This window comes from Salvelinus sp. IW2-2015, linkage group LG20, assembly GCF_002910315.2.
Source record: "Salvelinus sp. IW2-2015 linkage group LG20, ASM291031v2, whole genome shotgun sequence".
Classification (NCBI taxonomy): Eukaryota; Metazoa; Chordata; class Actinopteri; order Salmoniformes; family Salmonidae; genus Salvelinus; species Salvelinus sp. IW2-2015.
The window spans coordinates 36,937,764-36,963,467 of record NC_036860.1 but is presented as its reverse complement, the minus strand read 5'-3'; the positions used below and the strand labels follow the sequence as shown (position 1 = coordinate 36,963,467).

The 25,704-nt window shown below is 43.9% G+C and overlaps 1 protein-coding gene across 4 annotated transcripts in view; it reads left to right on the top strand.

Moving 5' to 3' along the window:
• Positions 1–25,704, top strand: part of hlcs (holocarboxylase synthetase (biotin-(proprionyl-CoA-carboxylase (ATP-hydrolysing)) ligase)) — a 39,878-nt gene that overhangs the window by 3,314 nt on the left and 10,860 nt on the right. For all 4 annotated transcript variants that reach the window (XR_011481726.1, XM_024011544.2, XM_024011543.2 and 1 more), the window contains 4 exons: positions 1,247–1,409; positions 1,750–2,804; positions 3,022–3,204; positions 11,395–11,678. Coding sequence is in view for 3 of the 4 variants with exons in the window: in XM_024011544.2 (XP_023867312.1) it covers positions 1,247–1,409; positions 1,750–2,804; positions 3,022–3,204; positions 11,395–11,678 (1,685 nt within the window). In the remaining variant the exon portion in view is untranslated. The remainder of the gene's footprint in view (positions 1–1,246; positions 1,410–1,749; positions 2,805–3,021; positions 3,205–11,394; positions 11,679–25,704) is intronic.

Sequence of the window (25,704 nt, the reverse complement as noted above, 5' to 3'; positions counted from 1 at the left end):
GTGTGGATGACCAGCACACAGATGAGTTTCCCTGAGACGGTTTCTGACCGTTTGTGCAGAAATTCTTCGGTTGTGCTTATGGAACATTTCTGGGATCTTTAATTTCATGAAACATGAGACCAACACTTTACATGTTGCATTTATGTTTTTGTTCACTGTAGCAAGTGAGGAATGTGCAGTCTAATGTTTTTCTGCTCGTTTCATAGCAAAGTTTGTAAATAATAGATGCAAATGATATACTTCTGCCAGGTAAGCCTACTTTGCAGTTAACATTTTAATTGAGAAAGTTTTGGGGAAAGTATTTCTGTCAACCCACAAGACGGTTATCACATCAACTTGGCTACACATAGAGTGATAGACAAAAGTGTGCACCACACAGACAGACGGGCAATATTGCTGGAAATTAATTGGCAGATATTGTGTTAGGTTTGGCTTTTTAAGCCAGTGGTGCTTAACCAGGTGTGGTGGGATAATGTCACTGTTGCGTTGATTAGATAGTAGCTTGTTGGTGTTGGATGCTTGTGAGATTTGTTTATGACAGTTTGCGGTGGAACACGTGAAAATTGCACATACTTTCAGAATTGTTTGGTGGGCTGTGAGCTACTGTTAGCTTGCGATCGACTGGTTGGAGACCCCTGCACTAGTTACTGTTGCCTAGGGTCGGGTTTTTGAGACTATGCTTGTATAGTTCGGGGGGGGAATGCTCTCTTTTGCTGACTGGACAGAGGATTTGAACCTTAGACAGGTCACTTTCTTTCCTTCTGAGTGTTTACTTCCGCTCCATTGTTCCTCACATCTGGGTGGGACTGCACTGGACAGTGAAACCCCACTCTGTTCGATTGGGCTGTTTTCCTTCAAAAGACTCAAGGGAAGACAGAGCCTCTGGCCTTTTGGAAGTCATGTTTTAAAAAGCAGGTCTTTAATATGGAGGGTCAACTGACACTTGAGATGCCATGTTAAGATCCTGGAGCCAAAGTGTTTTGGTTGGAGAGGAAATCCTTAATTCCCCTTCAGCCATTTAAAGGTCCCTTTAAACACACAAATTGTTATTTTACTCAGGCAGCAGGTAGATTTTGCTTAGTTACTCAAAGTGGTAAAGCAGTGCAGTATCTATGTTCTGTTGATTGTTGAACTAATCCTGATCCCAACTAATCTAGAAAACTAAGTCTGATATGATCCTCTTTTCCTTCCACCGTCCACTAACGGTTAAATCCTACTGACCTGTGTACTATGCTGTGTTGTCTAGGTGCTGAAGTGGTCAGACTACTGTCTCCCTCTGGCCTGTAGCCCAGTGCAGCCATTCAGGGCCGTGGCTCAGGCCAGCGTTGACAACTTCAGCCGCCTTGGGGTGGCGTTTATGGAAGATCGCCTTCAGCTGGACAACGGACTAGTGCCTTCAAAGATAGTCTGTGAGTGTCGTTATTGCAAAAATGTCAATGGTTTCTCATCTCGTGTGTGTATATACAGTTTTATACCTATCCTCAACTTTATTGTAAACCTAGGATATTTAAAATATAAATTTTAGTATTTTTAAGGTTATTTTTAAAAGAGACAATTTTTTTCCGAACTGCAGATAAGTTTCAGTTCTTGGCGAATGCCATCTCAGAACTTCACTTAGCTAGGCTATATCCAAAAACATGATACAAATCAGTTTTCCAAGTCTATTGTGACATTTTTTCACATTGCTTAAAACTGAGAGAGGGACACATTTTGCAATTCAAATATTGCCCTTTGTACTCATTTCCCCAGCTGTCCTGCTCCGAGAATCTGCGTTCAAAGAACTTCTGGAGAAGGGAAAGTCGGAAAAGCACATCACTTCCCTCTGCCTCAAAAAACAGACTGAGATCATCCTCTCTGAGCCTTCTCCCTGCGAGTGGGAGGTACTCTCAGTGAGAGGCGACCTCCAGCTAACACAAAATAGGAAGTGCAGCCTGCTCCAACCGCCAGAGATCCAGAGGGCTTTAGTGGAAAGACGAGGCTCCGAGCCCCTACGAGGAGCCAGCCCTGGGGTGGACAGCGGGGACAACTCACTTGGCATCAACCACCAGCACATGGAGGGCCACGGCCGCCACCTCCACCTCTCCAGCTGCCACGAGTGCCTGGAGCTGGAAAACAGCACCATCCTCTCCGTCAAGTACGCCTCGGTCGACAACATCCCTGACCTTCCCGATGACTACGCCACATGCACGGACAGCGGGGACGAGACTCTGGACGAGTTTGAGGAGGATGAGGCAGAGAGCTTTGTTGGTCAAAGCCGGCGGGTCAACGTTACCGGGAAGCCCCCCAACGTGCTGGTGTTCACGGGTGGCTGCCAGGAGAGGTTCCAGAGGATGCGTTCGCTGCTGGGCGAGTGCATCGACATGGACAGCTACACGGTGTACCCCCTGAGGCCCCAGCAAGCCCTCAGTGAACCCTGGCTGGAGAGTGCCACCCTGCTAGTGCTGGCCTCAGACGAACCCCTTACCCCCCAGCTCCAGGCCCGTTTCCTTGCATACCTGGAGCAGGGTGGCAGGGTCCTGGGGCTCTCCTCCACCCTCTGCCCCACGGGGCTGGCCCTGGTGCCCAGGAAGAGCAGGAGGAGCCAGATCTGCAGGCTAAGCTTCACCAAGGCTGATACCACAGAGCTGGATCTGAGTGTGCTTGCCAGCGGGAGTGTGTTTGTCAGGGAGCTGCAGAGTGGTGGGGACCCTGGAGAGACAGAAGTCTGGGGGGAGCTGAAGTGGGACGGAGATGGTGGAGACAAGGACATGGTCATCGTCAGGGTGACGCGTGGAGAGGACCGAGGGGAGGCTGTGCTGTGTCAGGTTTGCACTCCACTGTCTCGATCAGTCAAAGATTCATTTCACATGTAAAGCACTAGATTTGTAAATACAATGCTCAATAAATGGAAAGTATTGCTGCTGTTCATGTTAACTAACTTATTTAGCAATTAATATACCATATTCATTCATTTAGATGAATGTGCATTTTACAACCACTTAACCTTTCAGCTGACCTTTGCCCTCTCACCACTGACCTCAGGTGCACCTGGAGACGGCCCCCAACTCTGAAGATATTGTGTCGTCTCAGGGTTTTGACGAGCTGAAGATGAGCAATGCGTGTCGCTACGAGGTCCTGACGGAGATCATTATTTCCCTGGGCCTGAGCTGTGAGCAGAGTCAGGCCCCGCCCGCCAGCCCTGTCTACCTCCTCGCCACCTCTGAGGTACGTACCTGACTCCTCCCCTGCTACCTATCCGTTAACGCTAAAGCCTCTCCCAGCCAGAGCCGTGTTCAGTATGCACAAGGTTTTTGGAATGTGCAGATATTTATTCAGAAATATATTGTGTAGAACAGACATGCTTCTGACAGAGTTAAGGAGGCCTGACTGCTCTATTCATGGTATTTCTATCTGCATCGGTCAGTGTGTTGCATATAGTGTATGCACCTGACTAAACGTGACCTAGGCTTCCCCACCCTACATTTGGTCAGTAACAAATTCTATATTTCTACATTGGCCTGTGGTGTGAACATGGCTGGCTAGCCTGCCCCACAATATCCAGACAACTGGGGATGGAAACCTTCAACTCTCTTGTCTGTTATTAGAGTTCTCACATTACTCCTGTCCTCAAGTTGGATAAAAAAAAACTCCTACTGCTTTAACAATGTTAGCTCATCAGTCTCTCAACTAGATATGCCGTGAGGCTGACTGCTGATCAAAGGTCTGTTCTAGCTCTACTGTTTGTGTTCTTGTGGAGCCCTGCCCTCACTTATTTTGACTGGCCCTCTGGACACATAAACCTGCTCTAAGCCTGTTGCCTATAATGGACATGCATTTGCATGTATTAAGAATCAAAATGGTTTCCACATGTTCAGGCCCGTCTGGGGCGTGTCTGTACTAGGGCTGCCACAATAAACATTTACCCAGGCAATTATGGTCTGGTGGGGGGGGGAATTGTGTGAGGCCTGACATGGACGTAAGAGTCTCTGTCACACACACACACACACACACACACACACACACACACACACACACACACACACACACACACACCCTATTGCTCAGTGCACATTGCAGTTTCTCTATGTGATGTCAGTGGTGACAGTTCAAAAAGTGCCACCAGTCTGTGTGCACCCAGTCGCTTACTAGCAGGCTGAGGCTATTAATGCTGTTACTCCCAGTCAACGTGCTGCCTGGCAGGCTGAGGCTATTACTCCCAGTCAACTTGCTGCCTGACAGGCTGAGGCTATTACTCCCAGTCAACTTGCTGCCTGGCAGGCTGAGGCTATTACTCCCAGTCAACTTGCTGCCTGGCAGGCTGAGACTATTACTCCCAGTCAACTTGCTGCCTGGCAGGCTGAGGCTATTACTCCCAGTCAACTTGCTGCCTGGCAGGCTGAAGCTATTATTCCCAGTCAACTTGCTGCCTGGCAGGCTGAGGCTATTAATCCCAGTCAACTTGCTGCCTGGCAGGCTGAGGCTATTACTCCCAGTCAACTTGCTGCCTGGCAGGCTGAGGCTATTACTCCCAGTCAACTTGCTGCTTGGCAGGCTGAGGCTATTACTCCCAGTCAACTTGCTGCCTGGCAGGCTGAGGCTATTACTCCATTGTGTTTGAGGATGAGGCCCCTGACTTTTTCATTGACATTCGAAAAGGCCCGCCGGCAAAGTGCTGTGCTCTGCTGTGGTATGTGGGGAATTAGCTCTGGGAGTTAATCAGTGTTTGAGATGGATCACTGACTATTTACTCACCCACTTCAGAGGCATCTCAGAGGGTTATGCCAGGCTCTCGCCACTGATTGGCCTAACAGGCCTCTGAGAGCAGGAAGTGAAACGCCTCAGGACCACACACCAAGAGGCCAGGGTTCCGGTCTAGAAGCATGGTTTCGACTGCAACTACAGTCTTGCTTCGGTACTGCAGTTTAACTGACGCCTGGCCAAGAAAGACAATTTCCATAGACGGCCACATAGAGAAGTCAGATTAGAAAATTCCTAATAAGACACTTTAGTCATCACCTTTGTGCACAAAACATCCATTGAATTATTCAAATTATTGTTGCTGAGGCCGACTATTTTATTTTCTCTATCGCTCACAGCCGAAGATATTAACATTACGTTGAAAACTACGGTCGGAAGTCTTGGATGCTCTCCATTTCTATATACCTCCTTGCCACAGACAGCCAGGCTGTTTCTGGAGGCTTCAGCCTTAGCAGTTAAACCCACAAGGGCTACAGAGTCTAGAGTAGGTCTGTCAGATAGGGAGAAGTGCTGAAATGCAGCACTTGAGTTGGGAAAAGATTGTGAAAATGTCATTATTTCAGCCTGGGTCTTAAGACTGCAGCCCAGGTGTTATGTTACTCTAGTGTCTGTTGTACCCTCTTGGCAGGGGATACAAATGACAGCAGAAGTTTTCCTATGCACCTGTGGTGAAATAACTCTCCACTAGATGGCAGAAAATCTCTATTTTGCTCCTTATGAGTACTACAACTCCATCTCTCTGGTATTTCATAGTGTTTGTTGTGGTGATACGTCTTAGCAAAAAACAAATAATTCAGTCACTTTGATTAACTTTCTTGAGTATTCTTTATCAAAGTGTGCACTTACTGAAAAATAAATCAAAGAACGTAATACCCCAGTACAGTTGTACCTCAAAATAAAATTCACTTTGCCCACGATTTGTGAGCCCCAAAACCAATGCATTATCTCATAATGCCAAATAAAGACATCAATGTACCCTGGACAGGAGAGATGTCACACACCCGTTGCCCTCCGCTTGGCAAATCTTATGGGCCCACTTGAACGACTGACAAGTTAAGTTATTTATTTATCCATACACTTGGCCCTAGTTGGCCTCCCTCTGCCCGACAATGCAAAAGTGTTTCCGAAAAGGCCTAAAATGTAGTTTAATTATGATTGTTTGGACTGGGCTGTGACTTCTTCACCCCACTGCCCCAGCAACTTTGTTAAAACATACACCAGGATAATGAAAGCGAGGGCATGCAGGATCGCTTCCAGATTGTTCTTGGAAAATGGAAGGTGCTTTGAGGAATTGGAGGGGATTAGATAGTGTACCACAGAAATAGAATGAACTCTATAGAGTGTATTCTGTGCACCTTGGCTAGAGCGGATGGACTGTGTGCATCTGGCAATGCAACCTCTGGAATTTGTAGTGGAGGCCCTGGTGTTATTGTTATTACCCAGGTTCCTTTGCTCTAGCCCGTCACATGGCATGGGCTTGCTCAGAGGAACTCTGTGCTCAGACAGATTGATCAAGGGAGCGTTTATTTCCCTTTTCCCCTCTACTGCTCACTTCTTCTCTCCCTATCTCCTTACTCTCTCATCCCTCTCTGATTTCCCTGCTATTCTTTCTCTAATCTGACAAAACAATTATCAAAATCAAATTGTATTGGTCACGTATTTAGCAGATGTTATTGTGGGTGTAGCGAAATGCTTGTGTTCCTAGCTCCAAACAGTACCGTAGTATCTAACAATTCACAATAATACACACAAATCTAAAATAATCGAATTAAGAAATATTTACATATTAGCTCAAGCAATGTCGGAGTAGCATTGAATAGAATACAGTATATACATATGAGATGAGTTAAGCAGTATGTAAACATTATTAAAATATTATTAAAGTGACTAGTGTTCCATTATTGAAGTGGCCAGTGATTCCAAGTCTATGTATATAGGGCAGCAGCCTCTAAGGTGCAGGGTTACGTAACCGGGTGGAAGCCGGCTAGTGATGGCTATTTAACAGTCTGATGGCCTTGAGATAGAAGCTGTTTTTCATTGTCTTGGTCCCAGCTTTGATGCACCTGTAATGACCTCGCCTTCTGGATGATAGCGGGGTGAACAGGCCGTGGCTCGGGTGGCTGATGTCCTTGATGATCTTTTTGGCCTTCCTGTGACATCGGGTGCTGTAGGTGTTCTGGAGGGCAGGTAGTTTGCCTCCGGTGATGTGTTGGGCAGACCACACCACCTTCCCAGAGCCCAGCGGTTGCGGGCGGTGCAGTTGCCGTACCAGGTGGTGATACAGCCCGACAGGATGCTCTCAGTTGTGCATCTGTAAGAGTTTGAGTGTTTTAGGGGCCAAGACAAATTTCCATTTCAGATTGTCAGTGATGTGTAGGCCGAGGAACTTGAAGCTTTCCACCTTCTCCACTGCAGTCCTGTAGATGTGGATACAGGCGTGCTCCCTCTGCTGTTTCCTGAAGTCAACGATCAGCTCCTTTGTTTTGTTGACGTTGAGTGAGAGATTATTTTTCTGGCACCACTCTCCCAGGGCCCTCACCTCCTCCCTGTACTGGGCTATAGTCAATGAACAGCATTCTTACATAGGTATTCCTCTTGTCCAGATGGGATAGGGCAGTGTAATGGTGATTGCATCGTCTGTGGATCTATTGGGGTGGTAAGCAAATTGAAGTGGGTCTAGCGTGTCAGGTAAGGTAGAGGTGATATGATCCTTAACTAGAAGTGAGTGCTATGGGGCGATAGCCATTTAGTTCAGTTACCTTTGCTTTGTTGTGTACAGTAACAATGGTGGACATCTCGCAGCAAGTGGGGACAGCAGACTGGGATAGGGAGACATTGAATATCTCCGTAAACACTGCAGCCAGCTGGTCTGTGCATTCTCTGAAGAAGCGGCTAGGGATGATGTCTGGGCCGGCAGCCTTGCGAGGGTTAACACGCTTAAATGTCTCAACTCACGTCGGCCACGGAGAAGGAGAACCCACAGTCCTTGGTAGCGGTCCGTGTCTGTGTCACTGTGTTATCCTCAAAGCGGGAGGTGTTTAGCTTGTCCAGAAGCAAGCCGTCGGTGTCCGTGACGTGGCTGGTTTTCCCTTTATAGTCCGTGATTGTCTGTAGACCCTGCAACATGCGTCTCGTGTCTGAGCTGTTGAATTGCAACTCCACTTTGTCTCTGTACTGATGTTTTGCCTGTTTGATTGCCTTACGGAGGGAATAAGTACACTGTTTGTATTCGGCCATATTCCCAGTCACCTTGTCATGGTAAAATGCAGTGGTTCGCACTTTTAGTTTTGTGCGAATGCTGCCATCTATCAACGGTTTCTGGTTTGGGTAGGTTTTAATAGTCACAGTGGGTACAACATCTTCTATACACTTCCTGATGAACTCAGTCAGAGTATCCGTTTATTTGTCGATGTTATTCTCAGAGGCTACCCGGAACATATCCCAGTCCGCGTGATCAAAATCATCTTGAAACATGGATTCCGATTGGTCAGACCAGCATTGAATAGACCTTAGAACGGGTACTTCCTGTTTCTGCTTATAGGAAGGGAGCTGCAAAATGGAGTTGTGCGCCCACATTTTTTTTCTTTGTCTTAAATACTATTTAGATGTTTTCAGTTCGTACTAGTCAGGTTATGCTAGTTTTTAAGATACAACAGCAGACACACTGGCAGTGCTTTCAATAGAGAAACCTGCTGAGCTCCCTGCTCCTTATCCCTGTAAGCCCAGAGATGTCAGACTTGTTAAGTGGCCCAACCAGTCTCCAGTGACCGCCCTCTCCTTTGTGATTGTCACAAAGCAGATAATTGAGGCATGCAGATCAGCGACCCTAATTGATTAACCATCACTGTATTTGCTAAATATGGATTTGGGCTAATTAGGCCGTCATCCTTGTCCTCTCTCGTTGCCAAGGGGGTGCTAAACACATACATTTACGTAGCAGATGGTGCCTTGAGAGGTTAAAAAAATGACCTAATTTGAGGAGATGAAAGGAGCACCACGTATCCTCTTTACTAAACCGAGTATCTTCTGTGGGTGTGGGGTGGCAGAAATGACTATTAATCCACTCACTCAAAATTCTAGTAACTTTCCCCAAATTGGAGGATTAGCTGTACATTTTCACTTCCCCTAGTTATTATATTATGAGGAAATATAAATAAATGAAAAGTAAACTACAGAACACCACTAGAAATGTGCATGTATTTTTTTCATGTATTAGTAACATGGAAAAGAACATGGATACTTGAATAATACTTGATGTGATACTTAAACTATATTTAGCTGAAAATAAATAAGAATTAGTAAAATGTTTGAATGACCATAACATGATTAAATAGCAACATTATATACCTTAAATTGGTAGCTACCAGAGATGTGGACTTGAGTCACGTGACTTGGACTCAAATACCACCCGAGTTGCACATTTTGCGACTTGACTTTCACTTGAGCATCAATGACTCAGGATTTAACTTGGACTGGAACTATCAAGAGACTTGAGACTTGGATTACCCCCTCCTAAAAGAGCAGCACCGTCTTCCGATCCTGTTAAATTCTGTTATTACACCGTGAACATACATTTCTGGCAGTTCCGTTGCTCAAAGCTTAGAATTGCAATGGGTTATATGGAAAATGACTGTTAAATTCTGTTCTGCCTCGCGCCACTGTGCGAGGCAGAACAGGGGAAAAATAGAGCACTGTCCTATATTTTCAGCGCTTGTCGCTTAGCTAGAGTTTCCTTGAATGTTTATTCTGACCTCTCATTGTGCATGTAGTGGGCAGGGGGAAAACACTTGATTCTAATTGGAGATTTCAAAATGTCAGTCAAACTTTAGAAGTACTATTAACACTAGCTGTAAATCGTCATTTGGATGGCCTTTCTATTAGTAATGATTCAAAAACCATTTATTTAATCATCCGTTAAGTTTATTATGTAGGCTTATGTACTGTACAAGTATGCCTAGTGTAAGGTAAACAGATAATATAACCTGAATTAAAAAATTGCATTGAAATTAGTATAAAACACTTATCAGAGTTCTCACCAAAGAATGTGCCACTATGCCTGTCATTTTTTATATACACTTTAAAACGAATAAAACCAACTTGAAACTGTGTATAAATGATAATGGACCTACTGAACATTCATGCAGTTTCTTGACTGTGTCCAGCTCGCTAATAGCCTGCTCACCCAAATGAAAGCTAGACAGTCAAGGCGCATCGACAGTTCCAAAAACGATGGATAGAGGAATATATATTTTTTAATTATACAAATTACAGCAAAGAAAATATAGGCAATTTTCAGTGTAGCCTTCCGGACCTCGTTGAAGACAGGATGCTGCCCCTGGGGCAAAATGAGTTTGACACCCCTGATGTAAAGAGACAATCAGCAGTTAAAACAAAGTTCTGCCCGTTCCTGTTACGGTAGAAAGCTGAGGGAAGAGGCTGGGGAAATGTAACCAAATTCATAGACAGCTATGGAAGCAAGGACTGACCATCCCTAATAACATGGTTAAAACAATCATTTTGATATTAGTCTATATAGTGTTTGTTTACTTCTAATTTGTTTACAAACATTGGCGGAAAACAAGCTTATATTTGGGGTTCTGATGGGGTATGACAGTTTAACGAAGCTAATGAGGCATAAGTTCTATCCTTTAAGAATCAATGGGTACATATCATATACATCCAAAAATGGATGTAGCAACTGCAGATTGTCCCTTTAATGCTCTAGTCTAGATTGCAGGAAATGTCACTTACAGGTGCTCAAAAATCTCTAAGTCTCCCCCTGCCTTACCCATCAGCACCACCTTGTTAAACAATCCTGGGGAGAACCCTGACTTAACCATTGATTTGAAGACTCGAAACACAACACTTGTGACTTGACCTGAGCTCTGGGACTTAACTTGAGACTTGCCCATTATTACTTGGGACTTGACTCGAGACTCAAAGGTTAAGACTTGCGACTTGCTTAGGACTTGCTAAATTGTGACTTAGTTAGTACCGTCTCTGGTAGTTACTATAAAGAATGACCTTTTTTCTTTTTTAACCCGTGTCTGATAAAATTCATCAAAGCAACAGATTACTTTTAATTCAGACAATTCACTTTGCTGTTCTTGGCTGAGTACAAAGGATCTAGCCTGCGGCGAATGCAATGGAAGCATTCCCCGTCTGCGTAGCATCCGTATACAGCATCATATTAGATGAGGATCATGTCAAATCTCTCTGTGGAGAAGGGGCTTCTGCTGACTTCTTGAGCAACACGTTTTTAGTGTTACGCATTGATCTAAAACACGGAGGAGATGGTTTCTGGTGGGAGTCAAAGTGTCTGATCCTTTTGATGGATGAGATTTGACTGGAACAGAATGTTTCACTACTCTGGGAACCAGCGCCTTATTAAGCCATGTAATTGATTATCAACTGCCGTTGATTATCTTATTTAAGACTGGACTTCGGCTTGGCTCTTTAACTCTATACTGTAAATATATATAATTGAAAAAGATGGCATCATAGTTGTCTGTTTTATACATTTTAATGGAAGGATGGGAGACATTAGGATATGAAGAAAAATATATTTCATTGAAATGAGTGAAGTGCATGGTAATGAAATCACAGAGGATTTATTCAGTCTCTCATCACACCGGCCTTGTGTTCCTCTGTCCCCAGGAGCGCAGGGCCAGCTTCCTCAAGTGGCTGCACACCCAGTTGGACAAGGAAGGGCTGCTCAAGTGTTCCAAGGCATTCCTTAAAGTGGTCCCCAGCGCAGAGCTTCAGGCTGGGCCCCCCCTGCTGCCCAAGGGGACCCTGGCTCTGGTCACGGATGCCCCAGAGGCCCAGAGCTGTGAGCAGTTCAGCCTGCAGACCTACAGCCAGCACCTGGAGACCCGCGCGCTGGGACGCACCCTTCTCTACACTCAGGTCACCCCTACCACCATGGACCTACTAGAGGGGTAAGTTAACATTCCCTGCACCTGGCTCTGGGACAGGGAGGGAGTGGGGTAGTCTGTAAGTAAGGGCCAAATTCTTAACCTAAGAGTTAGTCCAAAGTTTCACAGAACTCTCCATTGACATCGATGCAAGACTTAAGCAGACGTTTGAGTTGGCTGCACTCATATTTCCAGTTAGCATCCGGGGTTTATCGTGTGTGGTTGGTTTCAGAGGAAGATGTTCAGTTTACAGTCATTGTTAAAGTAACATGGACACATACGATGACATACGCACTGTGATACCCTTGTCAGCGTAGCGCCACGAAGTGATTCCGGGTTTAGTAGTGGTGTCCTAAATGAAAGTGAAGTTGTCAGATACCAGTGCGGTGTGAGAGCGATAAAAAGAGAGCGAAAGCAAATTCGATTGAGAGTGAGTGGTTGGTCCACCAACCATGCTGTGGGTTGGGGGGGGCATTCCGCTGGGCTGGAACTAATTTAATGGCTGAGTGACCTTACTGCAGCAGAGGCAGGCTGTACCTAATACAGGTCTTTGTCTATATCCCCACATCTCATTGGGAACTTGCCAGTCAACAGGCGGATCCCAGGAACAGGTGGAAGCTATTAGAGCTGTCATGAAGTTTGAAAAATGGATTCTGGACCTGCGCGGAATTGATTGGAACTGACAGTGTTGTCATTAAGGTTGTAAGGTAACGAAAGAGGGAGGAAAGACAAGGACGCGTGAAAAAAACAGTTCTCCAGTTGTGAGTTTTGATTTCGCTCCCTCTGATTTTTTGGCGGTTTAATTTCCAGATGGTCCCGTTAGTCTTGATTAAGTGGGATTATTCTAGATGAAAGCCTCTTGTTGGAGTCCTTTTCTTTGTTTTAGCCTATATTCCCTCAAGCACATGTAGTTATTTTTTATTTAACCAGGCAAGTCAGTTAAGAACAAATTCTTATTTTACAAAGACAGCCTACCCCGGCCAAACCCTCCCCTAGCCCGGACGACGCTCGGCCAATCTGTACAACATGCTTTTCTCAATTTGTTTGCTGGCCTGTTCTTAGCTTTGGGGTCTGTTTTTGTGCAGATGGTAGTGGAATAGCGTACGTCCGATCCACGGCAGTTTAGGAGCTACTCAAGTATAGCTTTTCAGTTTTCTTTGGAGGGCCACCAGTACAGTGGATTTAATAAGCGTTTCCTTTATTATAAACTATTTAATTCAAGAGGGACTATTTTTGATGCATGGAGAGAGAGTAAAGGACCCACAGTAAATGCAAAACCAATAACTGTTATTCGTCCAAAAAGCTGATTTTTGTTTTTCTGTTATAAGCCAAAGTAAGACAGGAAGTGAAAATAGGTTGAATAATTCATGGTTATAATTGAACTGGCATAAAACAACAATTAGCTGCACATTCCTATGTAAATACTTTTTTATGGTGGTGTAGTGCTCAGTGTTGGCAAGGAAATGTAAATTCAAATGAGTTGCCGCGGGCAAGAAATGTTCTGACCAATGTATTACTCAAGCAAAAAATAAATAAATGATGGAGTGTATTCGAATGTTTAGTTTGACTTATTTTACTTGAACTTATTGTTCAACAAAATTATGGCATTGTTGTATGCATATCTTTTAGCATACAGTAAAATGGCTAAAACTATTTTTTGCACCTCTTCCTCAACTGAAGTTTATTTAATCATAGGCTATATCCATGTCACTTTCAATAGTGTGTATAATTTCCAGATAAACTGTACAATCCATTAGACATTTTTTGTACATTCTTAATCAATATTTTAGTTCACAAATAAATTAGTTAAAGCAGTGGGAAGGAAAATCCTGAGAATGTAATAACCTTATTGATATACTAAAGCTAATAATAATATACAAAGATATATATTTTATTTCACCTTTATTTAACCAGGTAGGCCAGTTGAGAACAAGTTCTCATTTACAACTGCGACCTGGCCAAGATGAAGTAAAGCAGTGCGACAAAAACAACAGCACAGAGTTACACATAAACAAACGTACAGTCAATAACACAAAAGAAACGAAAAATAGAAAAATCTATGTACAGTGTGTGCAAATGTAGTAAATAGGCCATATAGGTGAAAATAATTACAATTTAGCACAATACTACTGTTCAAAAGTTTGGGGTCACTTAGAAATGTCCTTGTTTTTGAAAGAAAAGCAAAAAAAAATGTCTATGAAAATAACATCAAATTGACCAGAAATACAGTGTAGACATTAATGTTGTAAATGACTATTGTAGCTGGAAACTGCTTTTTTTAAATTTATAAATAAATAAACATTTATATGGAATATCTACATAGGCGTACAGAGGCCCATTATCAGCAACCATCACTCCTGTGTTCCAATGGCACATTGTGTTAGATAATCCAAGTTTATCATTTTAAAAGGCTAATCTATCATTAGAAAACCCTTTTGCAATTATGTTAGCACAGCTGAAAACTGTTGTTCTGATTAAAGAAGCAATAAAACTTGCTTTCTTTAGACTAGTTGAGTATCTGGAGCATCAGCATTTGTGGGTTTGATTACAGGCTCAAAATGGCCAGAAACAAATAACTTTCTTCTGAAACTCGTCAGTCTATTCTTGTTCTCAGAAATTAAGGCTATTCCATGTGAGAAATTACCAAGAAACGGAAGATCTCGTACAACGCTGTGTACTGATCCCTTCACAGAACAGCGCAAACTGACTCTAACCAGAATAGAAAGAGGAGTGGGAGGCCCCGGTGCACAACTGAGCAAGAGGACAAGTACATTAGAGTGTCTAGTTTGAGAAACAGATGCCTCACAAGTCCTCAACTGGCAGCATTATTAAATAGTACCCGCAAAACACCAGTCTCAACGTCAACAGTGATGAGGCGACTCCGGGATGCTGGCCTTCTAGGCAGAGTTGCAAAGAAAAAGCCATATCTCAGATTGGCCAATAAAAATAAAATATTTAGATGGGCAAAAGAACAGACACTAGACAGAGGAAGATTGGGGGAAAAAGTGTTATGGACAGACTAATCTAAGTTTGAGGTGTTCGGATCACAAAGACGAACATTCCTGAGACGCAGAAAAAATTCAAAGATGCTGGAGGAGTGCTTGACGCCATCTGTCAACCATGGTGGAGGCAATGTGATGGTCTGGGGGTGCTTTGGTGGTGGTGAAGAGGGAGATTTGTGCAGGGTAAAAGGGATCTTGAAGAAGGAAGGCTATCACTCCATTTTGCAACGCCATGCCCATACCCTGTGGACAGTGCTTAATAGGAGCCAATTTCCTCCTACAACAGGACAATGACCCAAAGCACAGTTCCAAACTATGCAATAACTATTTAGGGAAGAAGCAGTCAGCTGGTATTCTGTCTGTAATGGAGTGGCCAGCACAGTCACCGGATCTCAACCCTATCGAGCTGTTGTGGGAGCAGCTTGACCGTATGGTACGTAAGAAGTGCCCATCAAGCCAATCCAACTTGTGGGAGGTGCTTCAGGAAGCATGGGGTGAAATCTCTTCAGATTAACTCAACAATCTGACAACTAGAACGCCAAAGATCTGCAAGGCTGCAAATGGAGGATTCTTTGACGAAAGCAAAGTTTGAAGGACACAATTATTATTTCAATTAAAACCTTGTCAAAGTCTTGACTATATTTCCTATTCATTTTGTAACTGATTTCATGTGTGTTTTCATGGAAAACAAGGACATTTCTAAGTGACCCCAAACTTTTGTGTGTGTGTATATAAACCTTTCCCCCAAATGCAACTTTAATGATAGATTAATCAGTTCTTCAACTCATAAATGAGAACGTGTTCTCAACTTGTCTACCTGGTTAAATAAAGGTTAAATAAAATGGTGGATCATTTATTTTATAAGTAATAGGCCATTGAGGGGGAGCTTATTAAAAGGAGAATTGGTTGGGGGGTAAAGTGCCTGGCTCATCGGCTGGGGGAGCTGATGAAGACGGAGGATTGGTATAGGGGGTGGGGGAATATATTGATGGCCAGGCTGGGTCTGAGCTCAGTGGGGAGGCGGTGTGTTTGTCCAGAGTATTAGTGCTTTGTTTGGCCAGTAGCAGCTAATAATAGGCTGGCCCCAAGACAGATCACAAGGTCACAACCAAGCTGGAATATCAATGCTCTCAGCCAGTCCCGCTGGGTTGTGAGCAGGTTAGACACTCACTAACCCCGCCGCTTCACACTCACTAACCCCGCCGCTTCACACTCACTAACCCCGCCGCTTCACACTCACTAACCCCGCCGCTTCACATTCACTAACCCCGCCGCTTTCACCATCACTAACCCCGCCGCTTCACACTCACTAACCCCGCCGCTTCACACTCACTAACCCCGCCGCTTCACACTCACTAACCCCGCCGCTTCACACTCCCTAACACTTCTCATACAGTCTGATAGATTACATAGAGGCTAGATACCCATCACAGTCATATTGTATATTTTTTATTCAATTGCTACTCAATTCGCTACTAAAGAACGTCTCATGACTTATCAAACCAAAAGCCTTTGAGACATTTTACAAGGACGCAGATATCTTGCACATACAGTTGAAGTCGTAAGTTTACGTACACCTTAGCCAAATACAATTAAACTCAGTTTTTCACAATTCCTGACATTTAAAAATTCCCTGTCTTAGGTCAGTCTTAGGTCAGTTAGGATCACAAATTTATTTTAAGAATGTGAAATGTCAGAATAATAGAGAATTATTTATTTAATATTTTATTTCTTTCATCACATTCCCAGTGTGTCAGAAGTTAACATACAGTCAATTAGTATTTGGTAGCATTGCCTTTAAATCGTTTAACTTAGGTCAAACGTTTCTGGTAACCTTCCACAAGCTTCCCACAATAAGTTGGGTGAATTTTGGCCCATTCCTCCTGACAGAGCTGGTGTAACTGAGTCAGGTTTGTAGGCCTCCTTGCTCGCACACGCTTTTTCAGTTCTGCCCACAAATCTTTCTATAGGATTGAGGTCAGGGTTTTGTGATGGCCACTCCAATACCTTGACTTTGTTGTCCTTAAGACATTTTGCCACAACTTTGATAGTATGCTTGGGGTCATTTGCGACCAAGCTTTAACTTCCTGACTGATGTCCTGAGATGTTGCTTCAATATATCCACATAATTTTCCTGCCTCATGATGCCATCTATTTTGTGAAGTGCACCAGTCCCTCCTGCAGCAAAGCACCCCCACAACATGATGCTGCCACCCCCGTGCTTCACGGTTGGGATGATGTTCTTCGGCTTGCAAACCTCCCCCTTTTTCCTCCAAATGTTGTACCATAGTGTTTATACTTGCGTACTATTGTTTGTACAGATGAACTTGGTACCTTCAGGCGTTTGGAAATTGCTCCCAAGGATGAACCAGACTTGTGGAGGTCTACAATGTTTTTTTTCTGAGGTCTTGGCTGATTTCTTTTGATTTTACCATGACGTCAAGCAAAGAGGCATGAGTTTGAAGGTAGGCCTTGAAATACATCCACAGGTACACCTTCAATTGACTCAAATTATGTCAATTAGCCTATCAGAAGCTTCTGAAGCCATGACATAATTTTCTGGAATTTTCCAAGCTGTTTAAAGACACAGTCAACTTAGTGTTTGTAAACTTCTGACCCACTGGAATTGCGATACAGTGAAATCATCTGTCTGTAAACAATTGTTGGAAAAATTACTTGTCATGCACAAAGTAGATGTCCTAACCGACTTGCAAAAACTATAGTTTGTTAACAAGAAATGTGTGGAGTGGTTGAAAAACTAGTTTTAATGACTCCAACCTAAGTGTATGTAAACTTCCGACTTCAACTGTATCTTTGCTCCTTGTCTCAGTCGTCATCTCTATTATTGTATATGTGTGATACTTTGGCCACAGTCAGACTGTGAAAATGGTGTCATAAAAGTGTCAGTTCATTAGTTTGCTGCAATGTTTGATAGTCCATAATCATTTATCGTGGGAGATGGTGGTGTGGGGCATCAAGACGGATCAGTAGCAACCCGTCACCCAGACAGACATCTTCCTCGCGTTCTCCATCCGACTGACATTTAAACTGGACTGTTTTGTGGAAGTGTTTATTTGTGAACAAGGTGGGATAAGACCCTATGGTGTTCCTGAATGCTACTCCACTGGGTCCACTGAGCCATAATGATGCTTTTCCTGCTCAGGTGAACCTGATCCCTGCGCCTGGAGCGCTACTCTTCTTTTTGTCCCGGTTCCTCTCATTCTCTCTCATTCTCTCTGAGTCCAGGCGGCAGGTCCGTCAAGAAAAACCCCAGGGCCCACTTTTCCTCTCCTCTAACTTCTCCTTTTTCTTTCATTAAGCAGAGAGGTTGGGCCTGGTGAGAGGAACAAGTGATGGACGTAAAATGCAAATTACTTGAAAGATGACCACCAGCGGTGTAATTTAGCAGTGAAAACCCACGCCATATTTGGTTTGATTTGCAGGGACATAAACAGGACCCTGTTAAGCTAATGGGAGCATAACACTTTCCTCCTCTGGAAGTAGGAATAAGACAAACACGGTGAACAAGGGGCTCTTCTGGTTAAAGCAGCCCCGTTGTCGGGCCAAAGCCCTGGCAATCAGTGTTTGTTTTGACTGGGAATCCAAAATCCAAACTGACACTGTATGGAATTAGGGTCCTGTTTCCTGTGCAAAATATGAACCTTGTACGGGTAGAAAACGAGAAAGGGGAGAGAGAGAGAGAGAGAGAGAGAGAGAGAGAGAAAATGGATGCCCCATAACTGCAGCAGCAGGTTTGTACATAAAAATCGAATTGGTCCAATTGACCTTGCATGCTCTACCTGCAATTATCTAAAATTGTAAGCAGATGCCTAAAGTCCTCATTTCATATTCTGGTGAACATCTGGCGCGGCTGACCAGAGTTAAAGTTTACATCTCCAGCAAGTCGGCATGCTAAGGAGCTGGAGTCTGCAGGTCGGGCTTTGAGGAGAGGAACCTGCAGGGCACAGGCCTCATAGAAGCATTCAAGTGGAGCAGGAGAGAGAGAGCGAGAGACACTCGCACAAGTGGGAGAATAGAGAAACACCCTGACACCCTCCGGCACAGATGAACAACAGGAGTTAAAATGAAGAACACATTTTGTCATCGGAAATTCAATAGGCATCATCAGGGTGGAGGAGAATAAATGCTCAAGACTTTATGTGATAAAGGTTCTACATATGTCATGAAAACGCAAGCTCCAAGGAAAGACTGACATCCTGTCCAAGACATCGTTCTTTAAACAAAGACATCACAGCTCTAAAGAAAGAAATCGAGTGGCGTCCCTCCGTATGTTCTGATGACTAGCGTTTCTGACTAAACCTCTAGGGCCATTTTAAAGGGTCCAGCAGAGTCAGGGAAAAGAGGGCGACCTGCCCTCGCCCGCCCTCAGAAATGGACGACGCCTCCCATTGATCACCTCTAAGGGTGCTATTTGAAAATGATAATTTGTGCCAACAGGATTACCTCAATTAATCACATTTACAGATTAGTTTTTCCTCTCCTATCGATCAGCACCTTTATTTCGGCTGATGATCAATGCAAACTAGCTTAGGCTAACCACGGCAAATCCAATTGTGAAAAAGAGCATCGACGGCAGAAATAATCTCTTAATTTGAGATATTTTGATCTGGGGGATTGGATGGGAGAGTGTTTTCATGATAAATGGCTTTCAGTAAAAGGTCCCCAAATTAGAGATTTAGGCCTATATCACTCTGCCTGATGAGTTATGATTTGAATTGAAGTTTTATCAGAAAATAAAATCCAGTCAAGTCAATTAATTTTGTCATTGAAAATTACTATAATGACTTGGAGCCAGTCATTCACGTCAGTGTGGGCAAAAAACGGGTTACTGTTTATTTGCCGTCACCCCAACAGCCATTCCCTGTGACAGGCAGCATGCTGTTGAGAAACATCTTCACCTAGCCTGTTTAAGAATCAACAGAGCATAGCTTCATCCCTAGGCCTAGGGCTAACCTTTGGGCTGAAAATCCTCTTTTTGTCTGCTATGTGTAATGTGTACCTCCCCACACCATTCTCTCCTATACCCCCGAAAACAAGGTAAGCGGCTGGGCCTTTACACTAATCCAGGACCCACACACACACACACACACACACACACACACACACACACACACACACACACACTATATGTCAGTCTAGGGAGGTATGAGTTACCACTCCTCCCCACTTGTCCCTCTGACCTATTGGCGCTGAGTAAGTGACCCCTCTGGCTTAGCTGCCCCCCCAAGACAAAGCCCTGCGAGCCTATCTCTGGTCCGGCCAGCCAAACAAAGGCCTGGCCGGACTTAAAAGGGCCCTGCTCTTCTTCTGGGAGAGGTGGTCCCATCTTTCATCCCCAGACGTGTTACTTTGTAATGTCTTTTTTCTGGGCTTGTTGTAATTATGAGCTGGACAATGGTCCCAGCCTGGTCAGTGAAGATGAAATGAATGCTGCTGCTGGGTGGGGTGGTTGAGTAGTAGGGGTTACTGCTGCTGGATGGGGTGGTTGAGTAGTAGGGGTTACTGCTGCTGGATGGGGTGGTTGAGTAGTAGGTTACTGCTGCCTGGCATTTGGAGGTGGTTGAGTAGTAGGGGTTACTGCTGCTGGATGGGGTGGTTGAGTAGTAGGGGTTACTGCTGCTGGATGGGGTGGTTGAGTAGTAGGGGTTACTGCTGCTGCGGTGTTGGCACTCAGTCTCTTCCTCTCTCTCGCTCTCTTGCTCTACCCATTTCTGCCTCTCTCTTAATCTTAATCTAGCTGTACCTCTCCTTTCCCTACTTGAAGGTATTGCTCATTCAGGTTTGGCAATAGTTGACCTGTAACTGTTCGGTCTTAAGACGTCAGTTCCTTGTTTTAAAAGTCACAGCATTGTTTTGATTTGAATAGGTTAAAGTGTACAGAGATGGAGGGGGAGAGTGAGAAATAAATAGAGAGAGTGAGGGAAAAGATTGTGTGTCTTTGTGGGTGCACAGTGCAGGTTGAGGATGTAGTCCCTGCACTTGTGGCCACTGCTGTTTCTAATCAGGGCCATGCTGCTGATTTTGAAGAGACCAACCTGGAGTAACACAGCTGTTTTGTGCTACTGGCCTTGGCTCAGGGGGAAGCAGGCCGTATCGTTTGGCTGCCGCAAGCAACCCAGATAGATTGGAGGGAGGTGTGCAATCCGTCTTGCTTAAAGACAAGAATTTCCTTCATATTTCGAATACAGTTTTTTTGTCTGAGTCACATGTTTTCTGGCTCAAGGGGACGTTGCAATCTTATTGCAGCAGTACACAGGGAGTTTTATATTTACGTTTTTCTAGTCCGGCATCCTAAATGTTTTATATTCCTACAGTACCAGTCAAAAGTTTGGACACACCTATGGGCTCCCAAGTGGCACAGCGGTCTAAGGCACTGCATCTCAGGGCTAGAGGCGTCACTACAGACACCCTGGTTCGATTCCAGGCTGTATCACAACCGGCCGTGATTGGGAGTCCCATAGGGCGCCACACAATTGGCCCAGCGTCGTCCGGGTTTGGCCGGTGTAGGGCGTCATTGTAAATAAGAGTTTGTTCTTAACTGACTTGCCTAGTTAAATAAAAACCTACTCATTCAAGGGTTTTTCTTTATCTTTACTATTTTCTATAGTGTATAATAATAGTGAAGATATATCAAAACGATTAAATAACACACATGGAATCATGTAGTAAGCAAAAAAGTGTTAAACAAATCAAAATGTTATATTTGAGATTCTTCAAAGTAGCCACCCTTTGCCTTTATGACAGCTTTGCACACTATTGGCGTTCTCTCAACCAGCTTCATGAGATAGTCACCAGGAATGCATTTCAATTAACAGGTGTGCCTTGTTAATTTGTGGAATTTCTTTCCTTAATGCGTTTGAGCCAATCAGTTGTTGTGACAAGGTAGGGGTGGTATACAGAAGATAGCCCTATTTGGTAAAAGACCAAGTACATATTATGGCAAGAACAGCTCAAATAAGCAAAGAGAAACGACAGTCCATCATTACTTTAAGACATGAAGGTCAGTCAATGTGGAAAATATCAGAGCAATCGGGGGAGAAGGGCCTTGGTCAGCGAGGTGACCAAGAACCCGATGGTCACTCTGACAGAGCTCCAGAGTTCCTCTGTGGAGAATGGAGAACCTTTCAGAAGGACAACCATCTCTGCAGCACTCCACCAATCAGGCCTTTTTGGCAGAGTGGCCAGACGGAAGCACATGACAGCCCGCTGGGAGTTTGCCAAAAGGCCCCTAAAGGACTCTCAGACCATGAGAAACAAGAATCTCTGGTCTGATGAAACCAAGATTGAAAACTCTTTGGCCTGAATGCCAAGCGTCACGTCTGGAGGAAACCTGGCACCATCCTTAAGGTGAAGCATGGTGGTGGCAGCATCATGCTGTGGGGATGTTTTTCAGTGTCAGGGACTGGGAGACTAGTCAGGATCCAAGGAAAGATGAACGGAGCAAAGTACAGAGAGATCCTTGATGAAAACCTACTCCAGAGCGCTCAGGACCTCAGACTGGGGCGAAGGTTCACCTTCCATCAGGACAACAACCCTAAGCACACAGCCAAGACAATGCAGGAGTGGCTTTGGGACAAGTCTCTGAATGTCCTTGTGTGGCCCAGCCAGAGCCCAGACTTGAACCCGTGTGAACATCTCTGGAGAGACCTGAAAATAGCTGTGCAGCGACGCTCCCCATCCAACCTGACAGAGCTTGAGAGGATCTGCAGAGAAGAATGGAACAAACTCCCCAAATAAAGGTGTGCCAAGCTTGTAGCATCATACCCAAGAAGACTCGAGGCTCTAATCGCTGCCAAAGGTGCTTCAACAAAGTACTGAGTAAAAGGTCTGAATACTTATGTAAATGTGATATTTCTAAAAATCTGTTTTTGCTTTGTTTAGATTGAGTGGGGGAAAACAATCAATTTAATCAATTTTGGAATAAGCCTATAACTTAACAAAATGTGTAAAAAGTGAAGGTGTCTGAATACTTTCTGAATGCACTGTACATACAGTCAGGTCCATAATTATTGGCACTCTTGATAAAGATTAGCAAAAAAGAGTGTATAAAATAAATAACAGGACATTTTAGGAGTGGATCTGCCAGGAGTGGATCTTCCAGCAAGATAGTAAACCCAAGCACTAATAAAATCCACAAAGAAATGGACTGGCCATCTCAATCACTGGACTTGAACCCCATTGAAAACCTGGCTTGCTAAAATGAAATGGAAGCCATTGGACGTCTATTACGGAATGCTAACGAAATTGGCACGAGTAATAACGAATTTCCATGGAAGCTGGTCGCTAAATATGCTAACGAGTGCAAAGAAATAAATGAATTGTAAAGACAGGCAATCCAGCTCGTAAAATTATACATAGGTAAGAGATACCGAATGTACTTTTTGGTGAGTTTGGACATTTACAAGTGAGACATGGTACAAATTAACAAAGTTTATATTCATGCTTGTCTGAAGGAAGAACAGTACTGGCTCTGGAGCATCATGTGTACACATTATTTCTGTGTGGAGTCTGGAGTCGCTAGGGCAACGGGTCTGCCTGCTCTGCTCGGATAAGAGGGAGGGAGGAGACAGCCAAGAACGGAGAGGAGAAAAAAAATGTCAAGGAAATCAAAATAGCAGTGAGGGCTGTATAGATTTCTTAAACATGGCAGACAGATAACACTATATGATGCTCCCGCCTGCTTATTAATTCAGCCACTTCGATAACGCAGAATTCCAAGTTTAACTTGCTGGTTAACGCAACCCCAGTGTTTTTCACACAAATAAACGCAAAAAAAATTACTTGCTGTGTTTTGTAAACGCAGTCTATCAACAGACAGTGCTCTGACTGGTGTGTCGCTACTTTTCTCCAGTACTTTTCGGTGTTGCCTACTTTTTGTGTAAACTATTTTTGTCTCTTAAAATTTTAAAGATTAACTTTATCCAAAGCATTAGGAAATGTAGCTGGCTACATTCTTTCTATGATAAACATTAGAAATATGATGGCCATGTGTAGTTTTTGAAAAAAAGACCTTGCTTTTTCATTGTAAGCTCAATTACTTTCGTGGCTGCCAGCCAAATAGCGTTGCACTTCTGTTGTCATCTGATAAAAATGGAGCAATTTGCTGCGGAATGTGCTGCACTCATTTTCTATAGTTGCACACCCCTGATCACTCTATTGAGGGGGGAAAAACAAAAAAACTTGACTTTCAGTATGAAAGTCATCTCCCATTGTGCTATTTACAAACAAACACGTGACTGGCTCAACTGTTTTGGCGAACTACGGTGAGCTTCATAATGTAAAATAATGTGACCGGTGAAATGAACAATGTGATCTGCTTTATTTCCTAATTTCTGCGCTAGCTGACTGCAGGTATTGTACCTATAAAGTAGCTACAAATATAAAAACGTATTGATAAACCATCCCATGTCTATTTCCAAATACCCCTGTATACCGCCCAAGCTTAGTTTCCTTGTCCATTTGTGTCACTTGCAGGTGAAAGCCCTTCCATTGTAGCCGTCTAATTGTTAATTGTGGGCCTTTTCTTTCCGTTTTTGTGGACGTTATTGAGAATTTTTCGAATGTGTTTGGGCTTTTCTGAGCCAGCGGTGACCTCTGTGGCACTCTGTGTATGTGCTTTCAAAATTAGATTGACTTTCTAGAGGAATGCATTAGCCCCCCAAGCTTTACAGCCCTGGACTGGCTGAGCTGGCCCTTATTAGAGATGGCTCTTCATTCAAACACACACACACATGCACGCACGCACACACACACACACACACACACACACAAACACCCATACCCCCCACCTCCTTCTTTATTGACAATCTCTCATTGAGCGTATAAGAGCATTACCATGTTTAGGACTGAGTTGTTTTGTGTGAGCTCATATTTGCATTGTAGAAATGTATTTCACGCTGCTTTGCATGCTAAGCTGGCCCAGGGAGAAGAGGGGGAACTTATTTTAGATGTGACAAAGCCCAAGAAAAAAATACATTTGGGGGGGTAAAACACCCTCCACCCAGAAACGGTTAATTTTGGTTCCCAGCTTTGGGACAATGCAGCTTTTCTCTCTCCTCTCTCTGTGGCTGGGCTCTGTACTGACTCTATAATAGAGACCAGAGCAGTCTGGGAGGAGGAGACAGACTTGAAGTGGCTCTCCCTTTCTTTCTCTCTGTCTCTCCCTATGGCACTCTCTCACTCTTACTCATAATATTCCACCATTCAGTAGGCCTATTTTGACTACAATTCTGTTTTTTAAAAGGTGCTTTTGAGACCTTGGACTAATAATGACGCTGGACTTTTTCCAAATTTTGTTACGTTACAGCCTTATTGTAAAATTGATTAAATATTTTTTTCCCTCAATCTACACACACTACCCCATAATGAAGCGAAACAGGTTTTTAGAATTTTTTGCAAATGTTTTAAAACCAAAAAAACTGATACCTTATTTACATAACTATTCAGACCTTTTGCTAGGAGACTCGGAATTGAGCTCAGGTGCATCCTGTTTCCATTGATCATCCTTGATGTTTCTGCAACTTGATTGGAATCCACCTAAATGGTAAATTCAATTGATTGGATATGATTTGTAAAGGCACACACCTGTCTATATAAGGTCCCACCGTTGACAGTACATTACAGAGCAAAAACCAAGCCATAAGGTTGAAGGAATTGTCAGTAGAGCTCCGAGACAGGATTGTGTCGAGGCACTGATCTGGGGAAGGGTACCAGTGGCCTTGGTCAGCGAGGTGACCAAGAATCCGATGTTCACTCTGACAGAGTTCTAGAGTTCCTCTGTGGAGATGGGAGAACCTTCCAGAAGGACAACCATCTCTGCAGTTCTCCGCCAATCAGGCCTTTATGATAGTGGCCAGACGAAAGCCACTCAGTAAAAGGCAGAGGCCAATAACATCCCTACTTTGAACCATGATGGTGGCAGCATCATGCTGTGGGGATGTTTTTCAGCGGCAGAGACGGGGAGACTAGTCAAGATTGAATGAAAGATGAACGGAGCAAAGTACAGAGAGATCCTTGACGAAAACCTG